The sequence below is a fragment of the Erpetoichthys calabaricus genome, chromosome 14, assembly GCF_900747795.2.
Source record: "Erpetoichthys calabaricus chromosome 14, fErpCal1.3, whole genome shotgun sequence".
NCBI classification, from domain to species: Eukaryota; Metazoa; Chordata; class Cladistia; order Polypteriformes; family Polypteridae; genus Erpetoichthys; species Erpetoichthys calabaricus.
In genome coordinates this window covers 59,725,581-59,751,014 of record NC_041407.2, presented here as the reverse complement: position 1 = coordinate 59,751,014, position 25,434 = coordinate 59,725,581, and the positions used below count along the sequence as shown (strand labels likewise).

Sequence of the window (25,434 nt, the reverse complement as noted above, 5' to 3'; positions counted from 1 at the left end):
AAGATTGCCAATAAGCAAAGAGGTTTTGTATTAAATTAATATACATCTTCCATGTAAGCATGAATAAAAGAACAAATGTATAAATGTAAAAAAAATGTTTATTTTCATTTATATTGTAAATTTTTCTTTTTATTGAAGTTCACATTTGATCAATGCTTGTGAAAAAATGCTAATTAAGACAGGAAAATCACAGTTTGATATAACAGTACCATATAAAACAAACATTAAGGTTGTTTAATTGTACAACTAAGTTATTTTTGGGAGTACAGTAACTTGAACATGATATTTATGATGTGCTGCGCCCAGATTACAAAACAACATAAAGCAGATGATATGTCACCATTACAGGGCTCTGCTGTAAAGACGAATATAAAAAGTAAGTATACAAAAAAGAGAGACGCATCCTTTACATTAACATAAAATTCATATAGAAAACACACCAGTCATTTTATACACAGAGGTGCAGGTATCATAAGGTAATCGTGTGGAAGAACAGTCATATTTACAGTGAAATAATATTGTGTTTCAACAAAATGCTTCCTTCTGTGGTATAACACATTTGGATTCTCAGCATATGATAAACATCTGTTTTGCTTTTTTAAAAACTGACCTCTTTACTTTTTGAAGCTAAACTGAACTGGATGTGGGTCTGTTCAGGCATTTGCTTGGGCACTTTTGTTGTGATGGTCTGCTTAGTCTTGCGAGACCTAATTCTCTGTCTCTGGAGAGGGTTCCATTTCTAGTTCCTTGCACAAAAGAAGGTTATTGATTAGATCAGAAAAGGCCCACCATGAAATTCATTATTAAAGAAGAAGGCAGTAGACTTGATATTTCAGGAATCTAGGAGTTGATTTCTAATGAGGTGCACACAAGACTTTTTGTATTATCTGTAAGCAACCATTATTTCTTTACCTTTAATGAATGGTGGTCTCCATTCATTGCTATTAGTTCATCATCCACTGTTTCTGCTACTCTCTGAAAACAAAATTATGTGTTTAGCAGTAGTCCGATTAATATGAAAGACAGAAGTACAGCATGTCAATCCATATAACACAAGCCTGGAATGTGAATTAGTTAGTTAGTAATTAGAAAGTTTGGATGAAAGATTTGAAATGTATTGTGGATTTAAGCATGTTAGAAAAAAAGAATGAATTCTTGTGGTTGTGACATCTAGGAAAAAAATTTAAACTAAATGATGTATGGGAGAAATGAGGTGGCATTGCGTACCTCATCAAGCGGCAGTTCTACTCTTGTGTTCTCATCTTCTGGTACTTCTCGGGCTCCCTGCGCCTCCTTCCTTTCCTGGTTACCCCTAAAAACTCCAGGTTCTTCTGTAATATAAAATTCATTTGAAAACGTTTTCTTTTTTAAAAAAAATATGCATTAAAGAATGAAGAAGAATTTTAATTAAAAAATGCAGACATTAAATTACCTTCACATGGAAGTGCAAATGAAAATAATTTTAAAATGATCATTTTCTTTTATAAAAGTGATTGAAAATATCAGATAACAGCAAAGGTAAATGGCAATCAATTTAACGGGAGGGAAAAAAATAACTTTTTTTCTGAAATCTTTAATAATCATTGTAATTCATTCGCTCCCATATTGCTCACAGTACAAAATTAACTTTATTTAATAATTATTGTCTTGGGATTTACTTTGCTAAACTAACTGAAGATTGGCATGGTGGTACGGTGGGTAGTGCTGTGTCCTTATAGATCCGGCATCCTGGGATTGTCCATGTGGAATCTCCCTGTGCATTCAAAGGTTTTCCTCCCTTATCCATAAAGACGAGCTGGTTAAGTTCATTGGGGATCCCAGTGCGCCACGGGGCTTGTGTGTCTGTGTGTGTGATTGGCCCATGAGATAGACTGGCACCCTGTCCGTGGTTGTCAAGGTATAGGCTCAACCTAACTAACCCAGAACTGAACTAAAAACAGGCCTGAGAATGGTACGCCAATGGTATGTTACATTATTATGTAAAACGTTAATGTCTGTCACACAGTCACGCGCAAACGAATGGGGCTATAACCTTAATCTTGGTCTTAATTGAAAGCTTAAGGTTATAGCTCCATTAGTTTATGCAATTCAACAATTATCTTGTATATAAATGTCTACACGTGGAAGTGTGTGTGTGTGTCTGTTTGGCCCGGAAGTGAGAGGTGGAGTTGGGGCAAGGGCTCTGCCTCCGAGGAAACAGAAAATTCGCTTAACCACTAATAACACAAGCGAGGCCAGCACATCAGCAAAACAAAACCTCAGAACAAAGACAAAGTCGCTTAGCTGCTAACATCGGCAAAACGGTATCCCTTTTACTTTTCTTCCTGCCATTAATGCACAAGCGATGCAAGCACGTCGGCAAAACAAATCCTCCTAGGAGAGAGCTGCCCAGAGTAGTTCCTTTCAATTACCTGACACCTCTACATTTCAGTTTTGTTTTTTTTTCTTATGATTTCAATAGTCTCTAGGACCCCAGGCTTTTTACAGCATGGGCTTACACAGCTAGTTAGGTAATAAAATGGCAGCTTTTTAGTGTTTATAAGAATTACTTAAGAACATTCACAAGTCACTTCAGTTTTTTTTTGTTTTTTTGACCATTGCCCCCTAAATCACCGCAGTATGAAAACCCACACATATGATGTACCATTTAACTTATGCAAGGTGTTGAGCTTTTTGGATTTCCCCCTGCTGGCCTTCTAGACCTGAAAACCCTCATTTTTAGAGCATTTATGGACCCTATTTTGTGCAGGAAATTATACCGTTATGATATATAGTAACCCAATAAGTGTCTTGATCAGAAGGACATGAAGTTGTGTACGTCACATCAACTGACCCCAGGGGTTCACCCCCTAATAGGACACAAGGGGTCAAAGTTACTCCTTTTCACAAAGCATTTGGGATCAGTAATACAGGCCTGTGGAGTGTCATTTTATGCGATTTCAAGATTGCTGATCACAATTATGCTAACATTTTTGATATTTTACCCTTTACCAGAGGTCCTAACTCTCTAAGAGCCACTCATAGAAGGTGAGAAATGACCAATTTCAAACATAAGAATGTGGGGTACCATTAGACTGTTTCAGGGTCAGTGATTATGAATGTCAGGTCATTTACTAACCCGCTTAATCCAGACCAGGGTCACTGAGGGTGCTGGGGCCTATCTCAGCTAACGTAGGGCACAAAGCAGGACTAAACTCTGGACAGGCTACCTGTCCATCTCAGGGTGAACACACATTCACACACACCCACCAAACACACACTAGGGCCAATGTAGTGTTGCAAAGTCACCTATCCTGCACATCTTTGAACAGTAGGAGGAAACCCACGCAGTCATGGGGAAAACATGCAAACTCCACACATCTTGACCTACCATCTTGCCACCCAATTACGAATATGCTGTTGTTTTTGATTTGTTATCCTTTACAGGAGATTTAACCCTTAATGGACCTTTATCAGAAGTTGAAAACGACAAATTTCTAATACAACTCAGAATATTTAGACTTTAAACATTTAACATGAAGCAGAAATTTTAATACTTCAAATATTTGATGCAACTAAGTGTACACTTACTGTGTTTTATTTTAAGATTGTAGGTCAGCATGTTTCACTAATGACAGTAGTATTTTCATACATCCTATGGTAAAATCCAGAATTTCCTGTTCAAACTTCTAGTTTTCCTATTGCCTCTTTTTAGTAAGTTCTGTTCTTTTCAGCATCTGTTTAGTAACCCATTTTTATCTGGCCATTATATATCAGAAACCAAGGATAAGACTAACCAAGCTTATTTATTTTTCTTTTTATATTTCCTGCCTGTAATACAGTATATTGCTACCTCCAGTCTGTTTACATAAGTGGTTAATTCAAAACTTTACTTTCACATAAATTTTTCTGAGTGTTTGAAATACCGACAAAATACCCCTAGCAAAATGATGTATTTCTATTTATCAAATTCTTCACATTTTTGCTAAACTCAGTAATTTACTGTAAATAAAAATGGTTAATTTATTACCTTCTGTTTTATTACTTGGTTTGGAATTATTGTCGTGTTTCCGTACTCGAACAGGTTTAGCATAAAATATGGAGTCCTCCTCCCTGGGTCCATTCTTGTCTTTGTTTCTTTTGATCACAGGTGGGGAGGAGGTGACACCAGGTTCATCTGTGGCTCCTGTTGACTTCACTCTGCGAATGTCTGACTGCACAAGAGCAGAAATAAAAACTCGGGTCAAACACCTAAACGGAAGGCAGCTGTCAGAGAGGCAGAAGAATGCCATGCGCCCATTCATCCATTTACTGAACCCACTCCATTGTAAACTGTAGAAACAAGGAAATGTTACCGATGTTAACAATCAGTACACTATTAATCCAATGCTAAAACTACAGCTCAACTATTTGGCACTTTAAAACATCTAGTTCTTCTTTTCTTATCATGTGTAATGCTTGACTTTATTTTTTTTTCCTTGTGCCATCCTGCCACTTGTTTGCTTCAGTTTATTGTTATGTACACACAATACCTCTTTTGTTGTTCTGTTTTAATTTTTTACTTAAAAGACTCATTTTTCTTATAGCTGTATTTGGTTTGTAAACCATGGTGCTCTGAAGCTTGCACATAAAAGATGCCATATTAAATATTGATAACTGAAAAGTACTCCAAACCAGCATGTAACTTCAAACAGAACCTTCCAGGGCACCAACCATGCAGTACCTCGATTCTGCATGTCCTGTGACCCCCGACCCCCATTCATTATAAATACTTTGCTGAGACACTAAACAAAATGAGACAAGTTTTAAATTTGAACCTTTTAAATTACATGCTTATTCTTTACTAAACAAAATAGCATATGGTTTCATCTTTCATTTTAGATATGCACCCAACCAACAAACTATGTGAAGTTAAAATATGTTTACTACAGTAGTAGGAATTACGGCTTTCAAGCTGAAGGACCTTAGTTTTCTAATGGAATGAATAATTCAACACATAGGAGGAGAGAAAATGATAGAATACTAATGACATATTTATAGACTGAAGTGATAATTGTGATGTACCTGCTAAATGATTGTGCAAGGGCAGCAATGCAGGATAAATAGAAATGCTGATGGTTCTGATTTCTGAAGGGACATTGGTAATGTTATTAACTTAAATTACAGAACGCAGAACACGACAATGGAGAATGCAAAGGAAATCAAATGATGTTAATGCTTTTAAATGATAAAAGTGCACATCCAGAAACCCATGCAATAGAGGAGAGATTGCAGGCATTGTATAATTAAGTTTCAGTATTGTATGATTTTTTTTTTTTTTTTTTTTAGAAAATGGTAATTATTAAAAAATATAATTTTCATATGAGTCGCACACAGTTCAGTGATCTTTTTATCAGAGAAAATAATGAGGATAGTTTTATTTAAAACATAATTTTAATAGAATGGGCTGGAGAAATAAACCATTTTTGATATAACAGTGATAATTATTCTTCTTTCTATACAAAATATAACTAAGACAAAAGAAAAAGGATACACATAGGACTCAAATCACCACACTAAAGTCAGACCACTCCTGCTATTCCATAACCATTGAACTAAGGTTTCCAACTATTAAATACACAACATCATCATAGTTTTCTCTGATTTTTTACACCACTAAATTAACTTTTCAATGAGAGTGGACTTTTCTGGGACCATTAGACTTATTCATTAGTGAAAATCATTCATTCTTGCGTTGTCTGCAAAAAGCTGAGAATTTCTTGTAATTATATACATACAAGTGTATCTCTCTATTATAATAAAAAAATCCTGGGGCAAGACCAGACTTTTTGAGAGAGATACTTTCACCTCCCGCGAGACGAGACTTTGTACCAAGAGATTTAACCACGCCCAGGGCCGGAAATAAAAGACAAAGAGTAGATGACAAAGTAGAAAGTCGTCAAGAATTCAAAAACATTGGCACGATACACATGCAGAGCAGGTTAGAGATAATGAAAGTGCCAAAATTCGAAAGTCTCAAAAAAACTGTAGCAAAGATCGCATTAGCACAAACAAATGGAAACTATTACTCGGTGAAATAACAGCGAAAAGAGATTGAATATATTGTTTGGATCTTAACTTTAAGTCAGAGACTTGTAGATCGTTTAATTCGTGTTGCCATCAGGGAAAAGTAGTGTTTATTCCCAATGAAGAGGTGTATCCGAGAGAATTAAAAGATTTGTTGTTTGGTGAAAGTGAAATCCACATAGGCGGTAGAGGTGCGAAGTGGCTGACGCATAGCGCAGGCCGGGAGGGGGGTGGGGGGGTATGTATGGCGAGAGAGAGAGAATGTTTTCTGAAACTATTTCTATGCAAATTATTGTTACAAATTTCATTTTAAATGATAATTTTACCATTTTTTTCCCATCAATCTACACTTAGTAACCCCTAGTAAGAAAGTGAAAACCGTGTTCAGAAAGGTTTGCAAATTTATTACAAATCAAAAACTGAATTCTTTCATTCAAGTAAGTATTCATACCCTCACTACAAGCTTTGCATACATAGATTTGGGCCGTTTCTATGGGTCTGGGCCACTCATGGACAGTCAGAGACTTGACCCAAAGTCACTCCAGTAAAGTGTTAGCTGTATGTTTCAGGTCGTTTTTGGTGCTGAAAGGTGAACAGTCACACCAGTCTGAGGTTGTGTACACTCTGAGGTAGGTTTCCTTCATGGACCTCTCTGTATTTAGCTGCATTCATCCTTCCCTCAATTCTGACCTGTCTCTCTGTCCATGTAACTGAGAAGCACCCCCATAGTATGATGCTTCACCACAGGGATGATATTTGGCAGGTGATGAGCAGTGCCTGGTCTTCAACAGACACAGTGCTTGGAGTTTTGTCTAGGGAGTTCAGTTTTTGTCTCCTCAGGCCACAGAATCCTTTTTCCTTATGCTCTCTCAGCCCTTTAAATGTCTGTTGGCAAACTTCAAGCTGACTGTTTATTCAAGGGTGACTTCCATCTTGCCTCAATACCATAAAAACCCAGTTGATGGAGTACTGTTGAGATGATCATCCTGCCAACATTTTCTCCCATCTTAGCAGAGGACATCTAATCCTCTGTTAGAGTGACCAAGGCCCTTCTTGCCCAGTTGCTCAGTTTAGCTGAATGACCATCTCTACAAGTCCTTATGGTTCCAAAGTTCTTCCATTTCACAATTGAGACCACTATACTCCTGAAGACATTAAAAGTTTTAGAAATGATTTTATCACCTTGCTCCGATCTCTGCCTCATCACAATTTCATCACAACAGTCTCCAGAGAGTTCCTTGGACATCATGGCGTGGGTTTTGTCCTGACATCCAGTGTGATCTGTCGAACTATATATACACCAGTGTGTGCCTTTCTATACAATGTGCAATCAATTTAATTTGACAGGGTGAACTCCAATCAAATTCTAGAAACATCTCAAGGGGAATTAAAGCAAACAGGATGCTTACAGTTTGGATTGTCACAGCAAAGGGTCTAAATACATATATGAATGAGGGATTTCAGTTTTAATGTTAATAAATTTGAACACCTTTCTGATAACATGTTTTCACTTTGTTATTATGGATAACTGGGTTTAGATTGATGGGTAAAAATGGCAAAATCATCCATTTAAAATTACAACTATATATGCAGGGTGGCGCAGGGAAATGGGAAATTTTGGAAGTAGGTGTTGGCGACCCTGGGGCATCGGCAGTTGTTTGGGCCCAATGCGACCTCATTTAGAACCCCTTAGTTATAATGGAGCAGTGGAGTGGTGCGCAACGAGCCTTCGCTATGAAAGCCTTTTATAAGAATGGTGATAGTGTGACTGCTACACAAAGAGAGTTTTGGCGTCATTGCCATTTAGGATGTCATGAATGTATCCTGTCTGCTCATGCGATTACAACATCACTATTTGCGATTTTTTTCTGTGGGGACATCTTAAAAGCGAAGAGTACTGCACACGTCCTGCAACCATTGTTGAACTAAAAAGGAGTACTGAAGAGGAAATCGCTGGCATTCCTCTTGACGTGTTACGTCAAGCAATGCAGAATTTCCACAACAGGCTGTCGGAATGTGTACAGAGAAATGGACAACACCTTCAGGATGTTTTCTTCAAAACATAAAATGAATATTGATTACCATCATTAATTGCAGATCCTGTACAATACATTTCATCATTAAATGTATTGTGTAATGCGTTTATTTGTGCATTGAACATCTATTGAAAATTTCCCGTTTCCCTGCGCCACACTGTATATACAGTTAGGTCCATAAATATTTGGACAGAGACAACTTTTTTTCTAATTTTGGTTCTGTGCATTACCACAATGAATTTTAAATTAAACAACTCAGATGCAGTTGAAGTGCAGACTTTCAGCTTTAATTAAGTGGGGTGAACAAAACGATTGCATAAAAATGTGAGGCAACTAAAGCATTTTTTTAACACAATCCCTTCATTTCAGGGCCTCAAAAGTAATTGGACAATTGACCCAAAGGCTATTTCATGGGCAGGTGTGGGCAAGTCCGTCATTATGTCATTATCAAATAAGCAGATAAAAGGCCTGGAGTTGATTTGAGGTGTGGTTCTTGCATGTGGAAGATTTTGCTGTGAACAGACAACATGCGGTCAAAGGAGCTCTCCATGCAGGTGAAAGAAGCCATCCTTAAGCTGCGAAAACAGAAAAAACCCATCCGAGAAATTGCTACAATATTATGAGTGGCAAAATCTACAGTTTGGTACATCCTGAGAAAGAAAGCAAGCACTGGTGAACTCAGCAACGTAAAAAGACCTGGACATCCACGGAAGACAACAGTGGTGGATGATCGCAGAATCATTTCCATGGTGAAGAGAAACCCCTTCACAACAGCCAACCAAGTGAACAACACTCTCCAGGGGTAGGCGTATCGATATCCAAGTCTACCATAAAGAGAAGACTGCATGAAAGTAAATACAGAGGGTGCACTGCAAGGTGCAAGCCACTCATAAGCCTCAAGAATAGAAAGGCTAGATTGGACTTTGCTAAAGAACATCTAAAAAAGCCAGCACAGTTCTGGAAAAACATTCTTTGGACAGATGAAACCAAGATCAACCTCTACCAGAATGATGGCAAGAAAAAAGTATGGAGAAGGCGTGGAACAGCTCATTATCCAAAGCATACAACATCATCTGTAAAACACGGTGGAGGCAGTGTGATGGCTTGGGCGTGCATGGCTGCCAGTGGCACCGGGACACTAGTGTTTATTGATGATGTGACACAGTACAAAAGCAGCCGAATGAATTCTGAGGTGCTCAGAGACATACTGTCTGCACAAATCCAGCTAAGTGCAGTCAAATTGATTGGGCGGCATTTCATGATACAGATGGACAATGACCCAAAACATACAGTCAAAGCAACCCAGGAGTTTATTAAAGCAAAGAAGTGGAAAATTCTTAAATGGCCAAGTCAGTCACCTGATCTTAACCCAATTGAGCATGCATTTCACGCATTTTGTTGAAGACTAAACTTCAGACAGAAAGGCCCACAAACAAACAGTAACTGAAAGCCGCTGCAGTAAAGGCCTGGCAGAGCATTAAAAAGGAGGAAACCCATGAGTTCAAGACTTCAGGCTGTCATTGCCAGCAAAGGGTTTTCAACAAAGTATTAGAAATGAACATTTTATTTCCAGTTATTTCATTTGCCCAATTACTTTTGAGCTCCTGAAATGAAGGGATTGTGTTCAAAAATGCTTTAGTTGCATCACATTTTTATGCAATCGGTTTGTTCACCCCACTGAATTAAAGCTGAAAGTCTGCACTTCAACTGTATCTGAGTTGTTTCATTTAAAATTCATTGTGGTAATGTACAGAACCAAAATTAGAAACAAGTTGTCTCTGTCCAAATATTTATGGACCTAACTGTATGGGAAGTCTGTTTTTTTGTTGTTGTAAATCTTTATATTTTCAGGTTTTACGCCTGTACTAATTACTAAAAATTACACATTCAAACTTGTGTTTGAACATCAAATAAAGCACTAATACATTTCTGAAGCTCTTTGCAAAAAGTTAAATGAACAAAGAGCAAACATAAGTGTGATTAAAGCATGCTTCAACGTAAATTCTTACTTGATTTCATTTCTACCTTTGTGTGTTCGCATTATTATTATAAAATAATTAGTGAAAAAAAGTGAACAAAGTCCAGCAGTATAAAATGAGCCCCATGTCAGGTCAGAGTTAAATGTGTTGTACGTGACCGTTGAACTGAAATTTAGAAAATCTATGAAAATTGTAAAAAGGAGCCCAATGTATTTTTTAAATGCTAAGCTAAACATGGAAAGAGTTTATTTAAGGGTGGATTTTTTTTACAAGGCTGGAATATGTACTTTCAATTTATTCCATTAAAGGCTGTGTTCACAAATGCTAATTTTAGTATTTCAGTCTAATACATTTAACAATAGCTAGGCACACGATTTAACAAGCCAGCTAACACAACCTGGAGAATTGTTAGAGCTGCTGGCAATAATTAACTCGACCAAACCCTCCATTTCCTACATGTCTCAGTTCAGCCTTTGCAGTGTCACAGCCTGCCCCCCACACCAAGGAGCAAACAGCCCCGGACAGAATGCCATTCCATTGCATGGCACACACTCATTCATTCATAACAGGTCAGTGGGATAAAGAGGAAATAAGAACACTTGAAGATGGAGGATTAAAGATTAAGGTGCAAATTCCACACAGACAGTGGCCGACTGGGGAGGTGAGCCCAGATCCCTGGTGCTAATAGGCAGCAGTGTCATCCATAGAAGTGACCCGTATGCTGTAATTTATGTCATAATCCAACAAAACATGTTAAAAGGTAACAGAGAGCCAGGTTTAGGTTATACCTCTTCTGGTGAATGAAGGAGGGCAGAGTCACTGGCTCCATCCTGCGGGACACTGTCTGGTTTCCTATACTACTGACACAAGACAGGAAATAAGACAAGAATGTTATCCCGTGGCAAAAAAAAAAACAAACTCATCTCCTGAAAGGTGGAGCAGCTACAGAGCGAGCTGGGTTAGAAATTTGGAATGAAATGCCGCTGTTATGTGACTGTGACACATTGCTTTCGTTAAATGAAGCACTTCCTATTAAAAGTGCCACCTAACATAAGAGGTGAAGTAAATAATGACATTTCATCTATCATCTTAATTCAAGTATGCTGACAGTACATATTGTTAACTCTTAAACCTAAACTGTACTAAAAATAACATGTTTGAACGTTCATGTACTGTATGTCTCAAGAAGTTTGTTTTGTTGTATGACCTTTAAAGAATATATTTGTATTATACCTCATTTTTTTTTCTGAAGCGTCTATTTCCAGCATGCCTGAAATAAGAAAAAAATAACAAATGATAATAATTAGTTACATTTAAGTTGCACTTTTCTAAACTACTTCAGTCATAATGTACCACTCTACATCTCGTATTAAACAACGGTTATCCAAAAAACAGCAATGTGTAGATAAAACAAGTAACAGAAACACATTTATCTTAAAACCAAACAAGCAAACAACACATTTGACCTTTACAGCTTCCACTACTGAACCTTCAGGCTTCTCATTCTTCTTGGCCGTCATTAACAGTGCAAGATGTTATTTCAAATACCGTGTACTCATTTGAACATTTGAAGCCAGTCATTAACAGCAAACTAACACCAAACAGCATGTTTGGGCCTGGTCAATACTTGGATGGGAGACCACCTAGGAAAAGTGTTGCTGCTGGAAGAGGTGTTGGTGGGGCCAGCAGGGAGTGCTTACCATATGGGGGTCCCAATGCCACAGGACAGTGACTTGTGGTCATAAAAGATCTTTGGGCATCTTTTGAAAGGAGTAGGACGTTACCCATTGTACTGGCTAAATTGCGCACCACAGCCTGGTCATTCTGGCCCCCTCTCATCATACCTGTCTATAATCGGTTAACCATCTCTCTAACCCCTTCCGCACCTAATATTTGGTTGAGAGTGCTGTCACAAGAATGGCTGCTGTCACATCATCCAGGTGGATGCTACACATTGGTGGTGGTAGAAGTGGTTTGACGATTACCAAAGCCAGCAGAGTGTATTTGTCACAAAACCGATAAAGCAAACAACAGGTCTCAGTTCCAGTATATAGCTTCTAATACTGAGCTCTCGGGCTTCTCATTGTGTTTTGATGTCAGAACAGTGCAGATATATTTGTTTGAACATTTCAAGCTAGATATTAACAGGGAACTGAAAAAGTGTCCAGTCTTTAACATCCAATCAAGTCTTCTTCGGGCCAATGCAATTTGGAATTTGCTTTCCTCCTTCAGGGCTAGGTAGACAAACCTCCTTCAAAGACAATAAATAATGAACCCACCTTGTTGACACGATTACATCTAGATGTAAATGAAAGCTCACACTCATCTGGATGAGACAACAATTCACTGTAGATATCCTCAATGTGTCTTCAGTCCTAATTCAGCAATATTTCTTGCGTCCATATACCCACCACATATTAGGTGGTGAAGGGGTGAGAGAGATAGTTAGCCAATTACAGACAGGTATGGTTAGGGGCCCAGAATGACCAGGCTGTGGTGGGCAATTTGGCCAGGACATTGACAAATAAATCAAAAGATGCCCAGGGATCGTTTATAACCACAAAGAGCTATAAGCTCGGTTTTACATCTCATTTTTACAGGACAGTGTCCCTGTCACTGCACAGACCACAGGGTAAGCGTCCCCTCTTCAACACCACTTCCAGCAGCAACCCATCCTTTCCTAGATGGCCTCCCAATCAAGGACTGGCTGAGCTCAAACACGCCGAGCTACAGATGGCTTGCCTGTTCTAAAGTGCAGGTGGTATGGCCGCTGATATACAGATAAATAAATACATTAGAAGACAGTTTAGTTCCCATGCTGCTTTTAGATATGCCAACTCAGTTGTTAGTGAAGATTTTAGAATCCACTAAGCCTCTTAATCCAATTGTAAAATCACAGTAGGCAAGAACAATTCCGGCAGCCTTAACGGCAAATAATTGGGATGTGGAAGGAAAACTCACCCGGTGGATGGCCTGGCATTCAAACCAAGAGCTCTGAGGCTAATCAGTTTGCCATCTTGCTGACTTAGACAGGATTACATTGAACTAAACTGGACTAAATGATTCACCGGAGCTCCGACAGTGAATTCTTACCTGAGCTTGCCGTTGTATGCTGGTGGTTTAGGCACAAGTAGTTCAACGTAAGGCAGATGCTTAAACTTTTCAGTTCCTACTGCCACATAATACTGTCCACTTTCCAGTTTGTCTCCGCTTGATACTGTCGCTCCCTCAACTGTACACAGCCTAGTTAAATCAACAAATGTTTATTTACTGTATTAACAGTTCATATCAAATTAAATATGCCATTCCAGCCCACACTGCTTTTTTTATTGTCTTTCAACAACACCATCCTAACATGCATGTTTTGTCACGGTAGGGTTCCAGGATGACCCCAGTTCTCCCCTCCATACTCTTTATTATGTAGACCTTTCACAGAAGGCCTCAAATCCGCTCCTTAACCTTTATGTGTTTATTCTTACCAGCGTGGTCACTATAATTAAATACATCTCGCATTCTTTTGCATCTATAACCCCAGGCAATAAGACAGAATACCAGAACAGGCAGGAAAAAAGTTACATATTTATTCATGCATTTTAGATAATGTGCCCAAAATATAAGAACAGTATGAATGTGAGTGGTGGAAAAATAATATCAATACAAGCAGGCTAATAATCAGTTTATCTTGCTGAAGGCTAAGACATATTACATGACTTTTCCAGTGATTTTCAGTCATAGCCTTCATTTATATAATCTTCACAAGTTGGAGGCATGTTCCAGTGAAGCCAGTCACGTAATGTGACATTCCCAGTGACCCACTTCAGCTAGTCCACGACTCTCTACAATAAAATTAAAGAGTTTTGATTTTGTCTATATCTGTAGGGGTAGCTTTGTGTGCATGAGAGCTGACAACCAATGAATGCTCAGTCAAATACAATGCATATAATGCAGCAATGAGGAATAAGGAACGCAGGAATTTTGAACCACACAAACAGAAGAGAGGCTCATCTGTCTGATGTCTTGTGCTTTATGTACCACAGCAGAATGGAAAAAAGTTAAAAAAAAAGTTAGAGATCGTGGCTGAATTTGCTGTTCCTGTTAACCCTTCGTATAGTACTGTCTCCATCATTCAGCACACTACTGGCTGCCACAAAAAATGTTGAGCAGGACTGTGCTGGAAGGCTGACATGCAATCGCTAAATGTGACATGGTCCAACAACGAGATCAGCAACTGGGGTCAGCAAATCTGACATACACCCAGACTAAAAGTCGCACAATGTGACATTGGCTTTAGACTACCAGATGGCTCTCCGTTTTGGTATAGGCCAAGATGTTGCGACATGGCCCATGACTCATCATGACATCTGCATAGGGCAACAAAAACGGCCTGCCCTCAGGATGGAAAATGCCAAGAGAAAGAGAGAGATTCTTTGTTATCCCATCTTCATGTTGGTCTGGCATCTCTAACATACCTCCCAGAAAATGGGATGTCACAGTACAGGCCAACTCCCCTACTTCATTTCAGTCCTGTTTGGATTCACCTCCATTCCAGCCAAAGTTTTTCTCGTAAAGGAGGAAGGGATTACCGTAAAATCTACCTATCCTTTCCATTCCAGGCTACACCAGCCTGTTAATGGCCTTTCATCTATGCCCACCAGTATTCCCCCAGGCTAGCTGACCAGTGAGTTTTAACCTGCAGTAAGTATAAAAATTGATTTCTAAAGAATTCAAGTAAATATTTTTATTAGAATATTATTATACCATCCTCAAGGCAATGCACTACAAACATAAAGTTGTTTCTGTATATTTTTATATTGTATGAGCTGGTTCAAGGACTTATTGGGGACAACAGTGAATAAGTTGTGAGCAACTGAATTGGCAGCTTAAATTCTGTGCAGTCCAAAGCCTCAGGCACAATTCCACACTGCCAAACTAATGCCTTGTATCAGTTTTATTTAAGTTAAACTAACTTCAATGAGACTCCATAGGGGCTTTTTAATCCAAAATAATCTCTTCTGTATTCACCTATCCATATCTGACCTTATTATACTAATACTAGTGGATTTGTTTTAATTATCTAACGATCATCACTTTTGTCCTTCTGCTAGTTCAGATATAAGCCTCTGACTCATTTCCTTATGGAGTATTTGTACTATGCTTTTGGCTGAATCAGGTAATCTGTACCAGGGCTCCTTATAATACCAGAATGGCATCAAACAGAAAAACATACAAATGACACAAATGTATGTCTGTAAAGTCACTTTGATTTTTTGTTTTCTTAGCACAAGACCCACCTCTGGACTGCTCCTGTACGCAGGTTTGCCTTTTCTGTAGCCATTATGAGGATTTTCTCCCAGTCGTGCAGGACATTCTTGGGAATGATTAGACGAAAAGCAGGGCAAAGCAAATCTCCATTTCGAAACACGCTGCAACAGAAACAACAAAGAAGCATCCATTACTTTGGGCAACAAGAACCTCACTTGAATTAAAAGAAACTTTAAGTCAGCTGACTTGTGCATTTGTATTGTTCAATGTGAGTCTGATTCCTAAAGGCGCTGTTAAATTTCACAGCAATTTTCAGTCACAGACTTCATTTACATAATCTTATTAAAGAGTAGGAGGCAGTCGTGGTGCGCTCCCATGGCTGGTTGTTGTGTAGTCTAAAATATTCAGCATCTCAGTCCAACCAGTGAGTGACTTGCCCCACATAATTAGCCATGTGGTGAGTGAAGTCAGTGTTATTGTAATCTAATGTACTCCTCAAATGAAAATACTGCAAGCTCTGATTTTTTGTTTTTTTTAAGCACACGCAGGGTGCAAATCAGCAGGAGTACGGATTGGTCAGGACATCACGTATCCATGAAGCAAATCTGGCAGCAGCCTTACAGCTAATGGACTCTAGCTGCATATTTTCAGGGCGCCACTCCACTGAGGAGGTTGACACATTGCATTATATGATGGTGATTTTACGCAATATGCCTGGTTACACTACGGTTAAGGTTAGGGTTGTGGGACGGTTATCTGACTCAAATACTGCACTGTTGTGTAAACCAATTGACATAAACATGAAAATCAATTGGCAGAGCTCCTGGATTGCAAACCTGCAGAGGTCTGCAGCTAGACCCTTCTCTTTGCAGTATGCATGCTTTAAAGTTCTGTGCATGAGTGCTACAGCTCTGTGATGTCACAAAGGCCTTGCAAAGCATCATGGGACGCTGGGAAAAAATGATTTCCTAAGCCAGCCACAATATGAATGTCCAGGAAGATTTTCTGTGAACAAGGTCAGCTGCTAACACAGCATATTTTGCCTAGTATACACTGTCACACACGTGTGTTTAGGAGACAACTAAAGGGCCTGAGTACACGTAATTCCATGCCAGACCAGGGGGTGGCGAAGTGCACTAATTCTCTCTCTCAATTCCTTACAGACCATTCTAGGGAAATCCTGCCCGGCTCTGGGGCACACAACAACATCACTTCCGATTCCGGTCCTGATGACATCACTTCCCATACTGGCCTTTAAAGCCGCCATCTGTTTTGAACTCAGTCGTGTGAACATGTCTGTTCTTTTGAATCAATTTTGCAGCCAGGAAAAATTATACGGGTGGCTGCCCCAAACCTTCTCAATGTTTTTTGATTGTTTTTCTGTGTTTTATTACTGTTTCAAATGATTGATTTATAATGTATTATTCATGTATGACTACAAAACCCCATTTTCAATAGACATTACTCCAATGGCCTAATTGTAAGCTCTCTTAGCTTATCTTTAATTAATCATGTGTAAATTTTAAACAAAACAGTTTTCTAAAGAAACTTGTCAGTCCAATGTTGTTTTTGCAAAGTGATGGTTATTCCATGTGACAGATTGCCATTAAACTGAAGATTTTATATAAAGGTGGCCACCGCTCTCTTGAGGGATGAATGCAAACCTGATCTAACCAGGACAGAAGAAGAAGCAGAAGGCCCAGATAGACAACTGCACATGAGGACAAGGGCATCAGAGTCTGTAGTGCAAGAAATGGATACCATATAGGCCCTCAGTTATCATCTTCCTTAAATAATGCATGCCAAATACCAGTATCACCTTTAACAGTGAAGAAAAAATGGGCAAAGGAACACAAACATTGGGTCCTGGATTTCTGGATGGTTCTAAACTTTATCCCATTTTAATCTTTTCTTTTTACTTTCCAGTTTTGCATATGCCTTTTTATTTGAAACACCATCTCTAAGGCTAGCATCCTGGAGTTGTCTTTTCACTGTTACAAATGGCACTGGTATACAGGTATATATTGCAAAAGTCTTAGGCCCTTTAGATAGTTTACAAAAAATATTTGTCTTAGATGGTTAATTTATGTCTTAATTTATGAGTGTACTTTAGTGTTCTAAACATGCAAAAAGTGAAGCAACACAATAAGGTATTTGAATGGCCTTAAAGAAACAGACTAACATAATAAAAGACCACTGGCCACTTAAAAATGTGAGATCCTTTAGTCTCTTTCTTGATTAAGCAAATATAACAAACAGATGCTAATGGCTTCTTTGACTTTCATTGGCACAGCTCTTGTCATCATGTTGAACAATGGCAACTACAGACTCCAAAGGGTAGAAGCAAGCCTAGGTATCTAATGGTTGCACTGAGGAAGCAATAAAACACACCAGAGGAATCACAAATACCTGTAACATCAGTTGTCCCAAATACTCTGGTGCCCTGAAATGGGCTGGGGGGACAAATGTATAAAAAGTGTCGTAATTTCTACATCATGATGTGACTGAAATGTATGTAAATTCCCTTTAATGAAAGTATGCAATGTGCACTGAATTGTTTGATTTGTAATTTTAAACTGTAGACCAGAGGGGTAAATCAAAGGAAAATTGTGTCTTTGTCCCAAACATTATGAATGGCCCTGTATAAAACAAAACATAGAATTCTTAAACTTACTTAATTCAATTCAGAGTTTCAGGAGAGGATAAATGAATGGATGGATATTAAAGGAATAGATAGATAGATAGATAGATAGATAGATAGATAGATAGATAGATAGATAGATAGATAGATAGATAGATAGATAGATAGATAGATAGATAGATAGATAGATAGATAGATAGATAGATGCACATTCGTAAAATACGTAGTACATAATTTAAAATTAAATACAGTACATTATACACCAGTGTTAATTTTATGCATTTAACTTAAAATCTACAAATATAACAGCATTTTCTGGCTCATCAACCAAATCCAAAAAACTTACAATATCACCAGAGGCATGTGGATTTGTTTCCTCCATTTCGCTGAGACGTTCAGTCTGTATATTGTCTGTATCTGAAATCAGATAAATGAGTCTCAAATGAGGAACCTTGTGTGGAAATGCATTAGAATAGTGGAGACATGGGCTTCAAATTGATTTCTTAAACATATGTATTATACTGCCTCTTATTTTTAATGCAATTTACAGTGATTTGGATTAATTAAATTAAGCTCAAGATTGGATTAACAAAGGGTGCCTACAGGTCTGTAGGAGCTCCTTGGGAACTGCAGCTCAGAGATGCCATTGTGCAACTGCACAAGGAAACAAGAAATTCTGTCCTGGAAAATAAAGTAGCCTATTTTGTTACAATACAGTTAGATATCAACATTAGTTGCCAAAATCAAAGCACATGACTTTGCCATATGGACAATGCAGTTATTGTTTACATCTAAACAGAAGAGTGGAGGCATGGACTTCTCCCCGAGCGTGCCCAAACTTGCAGAGCACTCTGATTAAGCAGCCGACTCCTTGTGAGGAATGTGCTCTTTGTGGCTCTAGGCGGCCACAGGTCTCCCACACCATGAGCAGCATGTCTGATCAGTTGTCAAAGAGCCAAGTGTCTTCCCTTCTGGCTGTTTTCTTTGGTACTCCAGGGGTCACTCTGTAAAACACAGACTGTTGTCCTGGATACCCAAAACTCTTGTTGCCATCTAAAACACTTGACTACAATCTGAGACTTGCTGCTAATGAGCTGCTTAATTACACCTTAGGCTTTTGGACAATGTAATCTTTCTTTTATTTCTCTGTACTAGTGATGTCTTAATATTTTAGCAAGATGTGTATTTGTGTGGGAAATATTTTTTACAATTAGTGGTGTTGCCTTACAGCGCCACAGATCTGGACTCCATTCCTGCCCAAGTCACTGCAGATATGTGTTCCCAATTTAGTCATTGTCTTTATTGGGGTACGCACAATATTCTTGTGTCATCTTCTTTTTTTTTTTTTACTTCTCAGAATATTTTGCTTCTTTTTCAGATCACAAACACATGGAACTCAAAATTAGCCCGTTATGAGTGAATGTTTGGAAGTACTCTGTAATGGTCTGGTACCCCTAACCAGGTTGGCACCTACAAATTGTAGGGACCCTAAAGTTGCATTAAACTGCTTAAATTAATTGATTGAAAGATGCAAATAACTTACGAGTACAGTGCATATCAGTGCTTTTAAAGTTTTAACATGCTTGTTCATACAGACCTGAGGTACACACCGTCTTTGTGAGTGCGGGCCACCTTTTCCTTTTTAGAGGGGGAGTTGGGTTCCTAATTTAAATTTTCATATTGTGTGGGCTTGTTTAATAGAGGTCTTGGATAAGTTACATCACTTTATAGACTATCTGTTAATTTTACACATTTAATACAATTTAATCTTGACAGACAACTTTTATCTGTGTTTCCATTTGGTTTAATTGCTATCTTAGAAATCATAGACTTCACACACGGACGGGCAGCCACTGATTTGTACCCTGAGAAAGTACTGGGACTGAAATTAATGAGCCGTTTATTTGGTGGGTTATGGCCATTCCCACTGAGGTTAACCCCTCATGAGTTACAGTGGATACTGTATATTAAATGAGGTCTTTTTCTACCACTTATTGAAACTATTAACCCTGTCTTTTTTGTTTCTATCCGATGTCCTTTTCCGTTCCAACTGTGCTGTTATTTGTTTAGCCAGCATGTTTACTACACACTGACAAACAGATATCCAATACTGGTGTAACTCGATCCTCTTTGATCTTCAGCAACTTTAGCGAAATGAGCATTGTTTCCATAACTGCACATAATAATTTAATGACAGCTAAACCCTGCTGGTGAAACGTTTAAGATTTCACAAGAGATTATTTGAAATATCCCTTTACAGATCCCTGCATTTCAACTAATAAGCACAGGGTCAACTGCAGTAGCTTTGCTTAACAACTTGATTTTAGGAAAATGATATTGATTTTCATGAAATTATTATTTTTAGTTACATTTCTTAAAGTTACTAGAGACCTAACCGCCATCTGTTTACACAAGTGTATTGTTAACCTGTAATTTGGACTATTTAAACACTCATTTGTGATATTCTATTTAACAAATCTTAACATTAAGTTTGATTGTTTTAAGCAAAATCTAATTCAGGCAATTTAATTGTAGTTATTTTTAAACCCTTTTTGTCCACTGCGTGATCTATAATTATGTTTATGTTATTCACACAATATTATGTAGATGTACGCCATTTTTCTGGATTATTAGGAGCTTGCACTCTATTAGTACTCAGAATGAAGAATTTCAAGAAGAAATCTGAAGGAAGTATTTGTGGTTATGGATGTGCGAATATCAGCAACGAGTATTTTAGACCTTTGGTGTGAGCTGTAAAACTTTTTTAAGTTAATATGCTAAATTAACGTTCACTAATATTTCTCAAATAAATAGGACAAAGAATGGAAAATGTAAAGTATTTAATAAAATTTGAATTCAAATTCTCAAGTGGAATGCATTATTAGATATTTGCAGTGTATAAACTGAAATAAGCACTTTAACAACATTTATTTCACAAGTAAATTGAGCGTTGTTTAATAACTTAAAAGAATACCATTGGTTTCAGTCCATAACTTTTATGATATTATTTTTTTCAGTAGAATCAAGCTGAGTAGACATCAGAAAGCAAACTGCCCAACATTATTTGATTAACATAGCATAAAATAATATTCTCCTGCAGACGTAATCCAGTTCATAGTCATTGGTGACTGGTACCTATCATGGCAGCAAAGGGCACAAGGCTGGAAGGCGCCTGGTCAGGGCGGCACGCCATCACAAGGCCCACTAGCTTGCACACCTACAAATGGCCAGTTCATTAGTCCCAGGATGCACAGTTCTGCACATCTCCAATAACTGCTATTAACCAATTACTTGATACTCGACACTTTATCTCAGTTACATTTTATGTATTAATTAATCCTTACAACACTGAATTAGACTAAATGGAATTTAGACATGGATAGATGGCTATTTTATATAGATAGTCATATGCTTTTAAGGTTAATTTTACTTTTCAAGCAGCCTTCGGGTTACTGGATTGACTGAGGGAGGAAATGAACTGACAACTATGAATTGGTGAAGACTCATCCAAATTTCATTTTCTTTCATTATTTATTAAATTACACATATAACATAATGAATCCTCAAAGGCAAATCTATGCAAGCTGCTTTTTTTAAGTTATTAATCGTAGACCAAATAATGAAGAAACACTTTTTGGTTTTCAGTCAGCATTTCACGCCTCTGTATCTTTGTGTCGAGCCATTAATTTTTATTCATGTCGACATTCTGCTTAAAGCTCCCTGTGCAAAATCAGCCTTCTAGTGTAGTAAATAAAAAAAAAACAATATGATCAGTAGGTTTCCATTATACCAAAAAAAAAAAAAAGAAAAAGAAAAACATGTTCTGTTCATATTTACCATAGTAAAATCAAAGCCGCTTGTGATACAAAAAACATTTTTTCATCCAGTTTCTCACCTGAATGTCATCTCTTTTCCTGTTGGGTGCCTTTTTTGATCCGGGGTTTAAATAACTGAAAATAAAAAATGACACATTACCTTAGCGCACGCAGTCTGACCACTTAGGAATGACTGCAAACATTCAATAACTTCTTTTTGCTGATGAAGAGTATTGGTTGCCTCTACTTCATTTGACTTTCAGTTACACGTCAGGTCATGTAATGATTAGCATTTAGGACTCAAATGACGAATTACAAACTTGATTCAAAGTTCACCTGAATTAATTTACTTAATTAAAGAACACCTTAGCTGCTAATGTTCAAGACAGTTTATCAACCGTAATCCTTGTTTAATTAATCCCAGTATTGGTTCAATGATCCCATTCATATTTCAAACACAATTGATTAAGTTTAGGGCCAATCAGGGCCATGGAAGCCAGAGCCTTTCCTGACAGCACTGGACACAGGAATCAACTGCAGACATATTTGCTGGATATATTTATGCATACCCCTGCGCCCCACAAAGGGCATACTAAAATAACACAAATGACTTTGGGATGTGGGAGAAAAGCTGATGAACCAGGAGAAAAGTCCAGACAGATGTAGAAAGGACATACAGACACCACACAGACAGACTGGGCCACGATTCGAACAGAGAACTCGGAAGGGCTGACCATTGCACTGCCCCCCAGTATTATTCTTTGTCATTTTTTTCTGCAGATATAAACATAGCAAGCAGCCTTTGATAACCAAGGTGTGCCCGTGGTGGACTGGTTGTACTAATGCCTGCTGTGGTTCTGGAGTCCAACATGAGAACATTAGAACACTCCAGATGAAAACAGGCCATTCAGCCCAACAAAGCTTGCCAGTCCTGTACACTTATTTCTTCTAACTTAACATCAAGTCGAGTTTTGAAAGTCCATAAAGTCTTACTGTCTACCACACTACTTGGTAGCTTATTCCAAGTGTCTGTCATTCTTTGTGTAAAGAAAAACTTCCTAATGTTTGTGCAAAATTTACCCTTAACAAGTTTCCAACTGTGTCCCCGTGTTCTTGATGAACTCATTTTAAAATAACAGTCTCGATCCACTGTACTAATGCCCTTCATAATTTTAAACACTTAAATCATGTCACCTCTTAATCTTCTTTTGCTTAAATTGAAAAGGCTCAACTCTTTTAATCTTTCCTCATAATTCAACCCCTGTAGCCCTGGCAGTCCTTGGTACACTGTGTATAGCAGAATGCCAAATGAGCTTTAGCAGTTAAATATAAAAAATCTATCAAAATATTTAAGTATTTAATTTTCTAAGAAATTTTGAAAAATGACTTTTGCTATCGCTGCTATTAATTACCAGAAGTGGGTGTCATCTTTACATTTCTGCTTCACTGAATGCACTTTTTGAACATCTCTAATTTTACTTGGGTTGTAAATTAACTAAAACAGGTTCAATGAGTAATCTGTTGTAAAAACAAGAGTGCTCACTCTGTTCGTCTATGTTCATCATCAGGCAATTATTTTTAAACTTTTTTTTTAGAATAACATTAGCCTTATTGGCCTCACAGCTTCCGAGTTCTAGGACTAAACGCTGGCCCAGTCATTGCTGGTGTGGAGTTTGTATGCTCTTCCCATTTCTGCATGCTAGGGTTTATACTGTTATGTGCACAAATTACAGCGAAATTCTTAATTGCATGTGCTAATCAACATATAATACGTCACTGCTGTCCAACACCATGGTAAGTCATAACAACCTTACGTCAAAACGTCTCTCATCCTTACCTAAAAGTCTCAGAACGTTAACTGGCCGCTCTATTCTGACCCAGAGTGTCTCCCCTGATGGACCAGTAACTCTCTAAATAGGTTCTTGAACCCACAACCCCAAATTGTATTAAGAAGGTTCAGTAAAGGATGGCAAGTGGAATATAGGGGCAAAATGTTAACAATTAAGTATGTGTGTATATTTTTAAATTTGAAACACTGTTGGACATTTCTGAATAGAAATACTAAAGGCAGAAATGAGCAAACAATTGTCTCATAAAGAAATTGGTTAAACCGATGAATTGCTCTGTCCCAGGTCCAGAACTTGGAAACACCTCATGAAGATCATCACATTTATATATAAATTATCTAAATTGTTATTTCTTTATTGTCTAGATTGTTTTAAAACAATCTGTTAAAAAAAAGCAATTGAAATGCTACATGCAACAAATGTTACTGCTTTTTCAGTTAAAATAGGACTTTAGGAGAAAATCTATGGCCTGTTATTGTCCTGCTTTACATTAGAATGTCACTTTAAAACATTATAAACTGAAATGTTTGGAATATCAGAAATAATAATGTGAAGAATTACTTCTGAGAAAAGTCAGGCCAAAGTAGCTGAAGCTGAGCTGGAATCAATTCTCGATCAATTCTAATAAAATGACAATTATAATGTAACCAGGGCTAGTTGTGGATTAATATTCCTTTTGAAGATCCTATGTTGTCTTGTTTAAACGTGTCTTGCACTCTTTCATGCTGACTCTCATTAGCATGAAAATGTAACTAACATATACTCTTTGAAGAATAAAGCACTCATATACTTCGGGACAATTACAATGCATTTAAAAGAAGTGCCATTCTATAAATATTACATTATAGAGAGATTAAAGTGTAACTCAAATCATAAATCAGAACTTCACTTACTCGAGTTTCTTAAAGCGTTCAAAGCCCGCCGCCACATAATGACAACCATTCTGTAAGTCATTCAGTTCATGGACACGATGACCTTCTTTAGGCGTGTACAGGTTCCTTATTGCGGTGGGAGCTTGGATATTGCCAGTCACTTCATTAAGGAAAGACTCGTAGGTTAAAAATTGCTTCTGGTTTACTACAATTTTTCTCCCATTATAAAAAGGGTCCCCATTTTTGTACACTATAATGTTCTTTGCAGGTGGAAACACAGTGCCAACCGAGGTCATTTTCAAACTTGTCACAATCTGGAAAGCCTCAGCTGGGAGTTCAAAAAGGATTTCACTCAGTTGTAATTCCCAGGGGTTTTCAGGCTTCTTCTGTTCCTTCTTGAAGCTCTCCGGAGTCGGCTTGCTTGTAAACACTGCCTTGGCTGGACTGCCCGGCCGACTGTGGCTAGGCTGTGAGTATTTCCTGGTTGCCATGGCAGCTACTCTAGCAATAGCAGGATTTATGGACCAACCCACCAACAAAACCTTAAAGGCCGAGTCAATAAGATAAACTGAACACCTCACTGTTTTCACAATGTGGCAGCAAGGGCTCCTAAATCACTGCATTACACAGTATCTCAATTATTTCACTTACAAGAAGAGCACTTTGAAAAGGAAGGTGGCCACAGTAGTTGTAAAACAAAATAAACTCCCGGGGCCTGAACAAAAATTCCAATTAGCTCAGAGGCAAAAGCCTAATAGTTAATTCTCCACTAGTCTGGAGACGCTATCAGCCTACCAGATGCCAGTGGATAACAAACCTGTGCTAAACTTTGATTGTGGCTTACTTGCCTACAGAAGTACTAGGGTGTTGTACCGTGTTAGCCATTATGAATGTAGTGAAATTCAAACAAAATGACACCTTTTATTGGCTAACTAAA

At 38.0% G+C, this 25,434-nt stretch overlaps 1 protein-coding gene across 1 annotated transcript; it reads right to left on the bottom strand.

The window, feature by feature from the left end:
* Nucleotides 1-115: 115 nt before the first annotated feature.
* LOC114664839 (doublecortin domain-containing protein 2) lies at nucleotides 116-25,003 on the bottom strand. The gene is made up of 11 exons (XM_028819125.2): nucleotides 24,519-25,003; nucleotides 21,859-21,913; nucleotides 18,310-18,380; nucleotides 15,352-15,483; nucleotides 13,154-13,303; nucleotides 11,294-11,330; nucleotides 10,849-10,917; nucleotides 4,010-4,193; nucleotides 1,228-1,331; nucleotides 913-975; nucleotides 116-746 (listed from the first exon to the last, which is right to left on the bottom strand). The coding sequence occupies exons 1-11, from the start codon at nucleotides 24,986-24,988 to the stop codon at nucleotides 708-710; spliced, it is 1,374 nt and encodes a 457-aa protein (XP_028674958.2). The 5' UTR covers nucleotides 24,989-25,003; the 3' UTR covers nucleotides 116-707.
* Nucleotides 25,004-25,434: the final 431 nt, after the last annotated feature.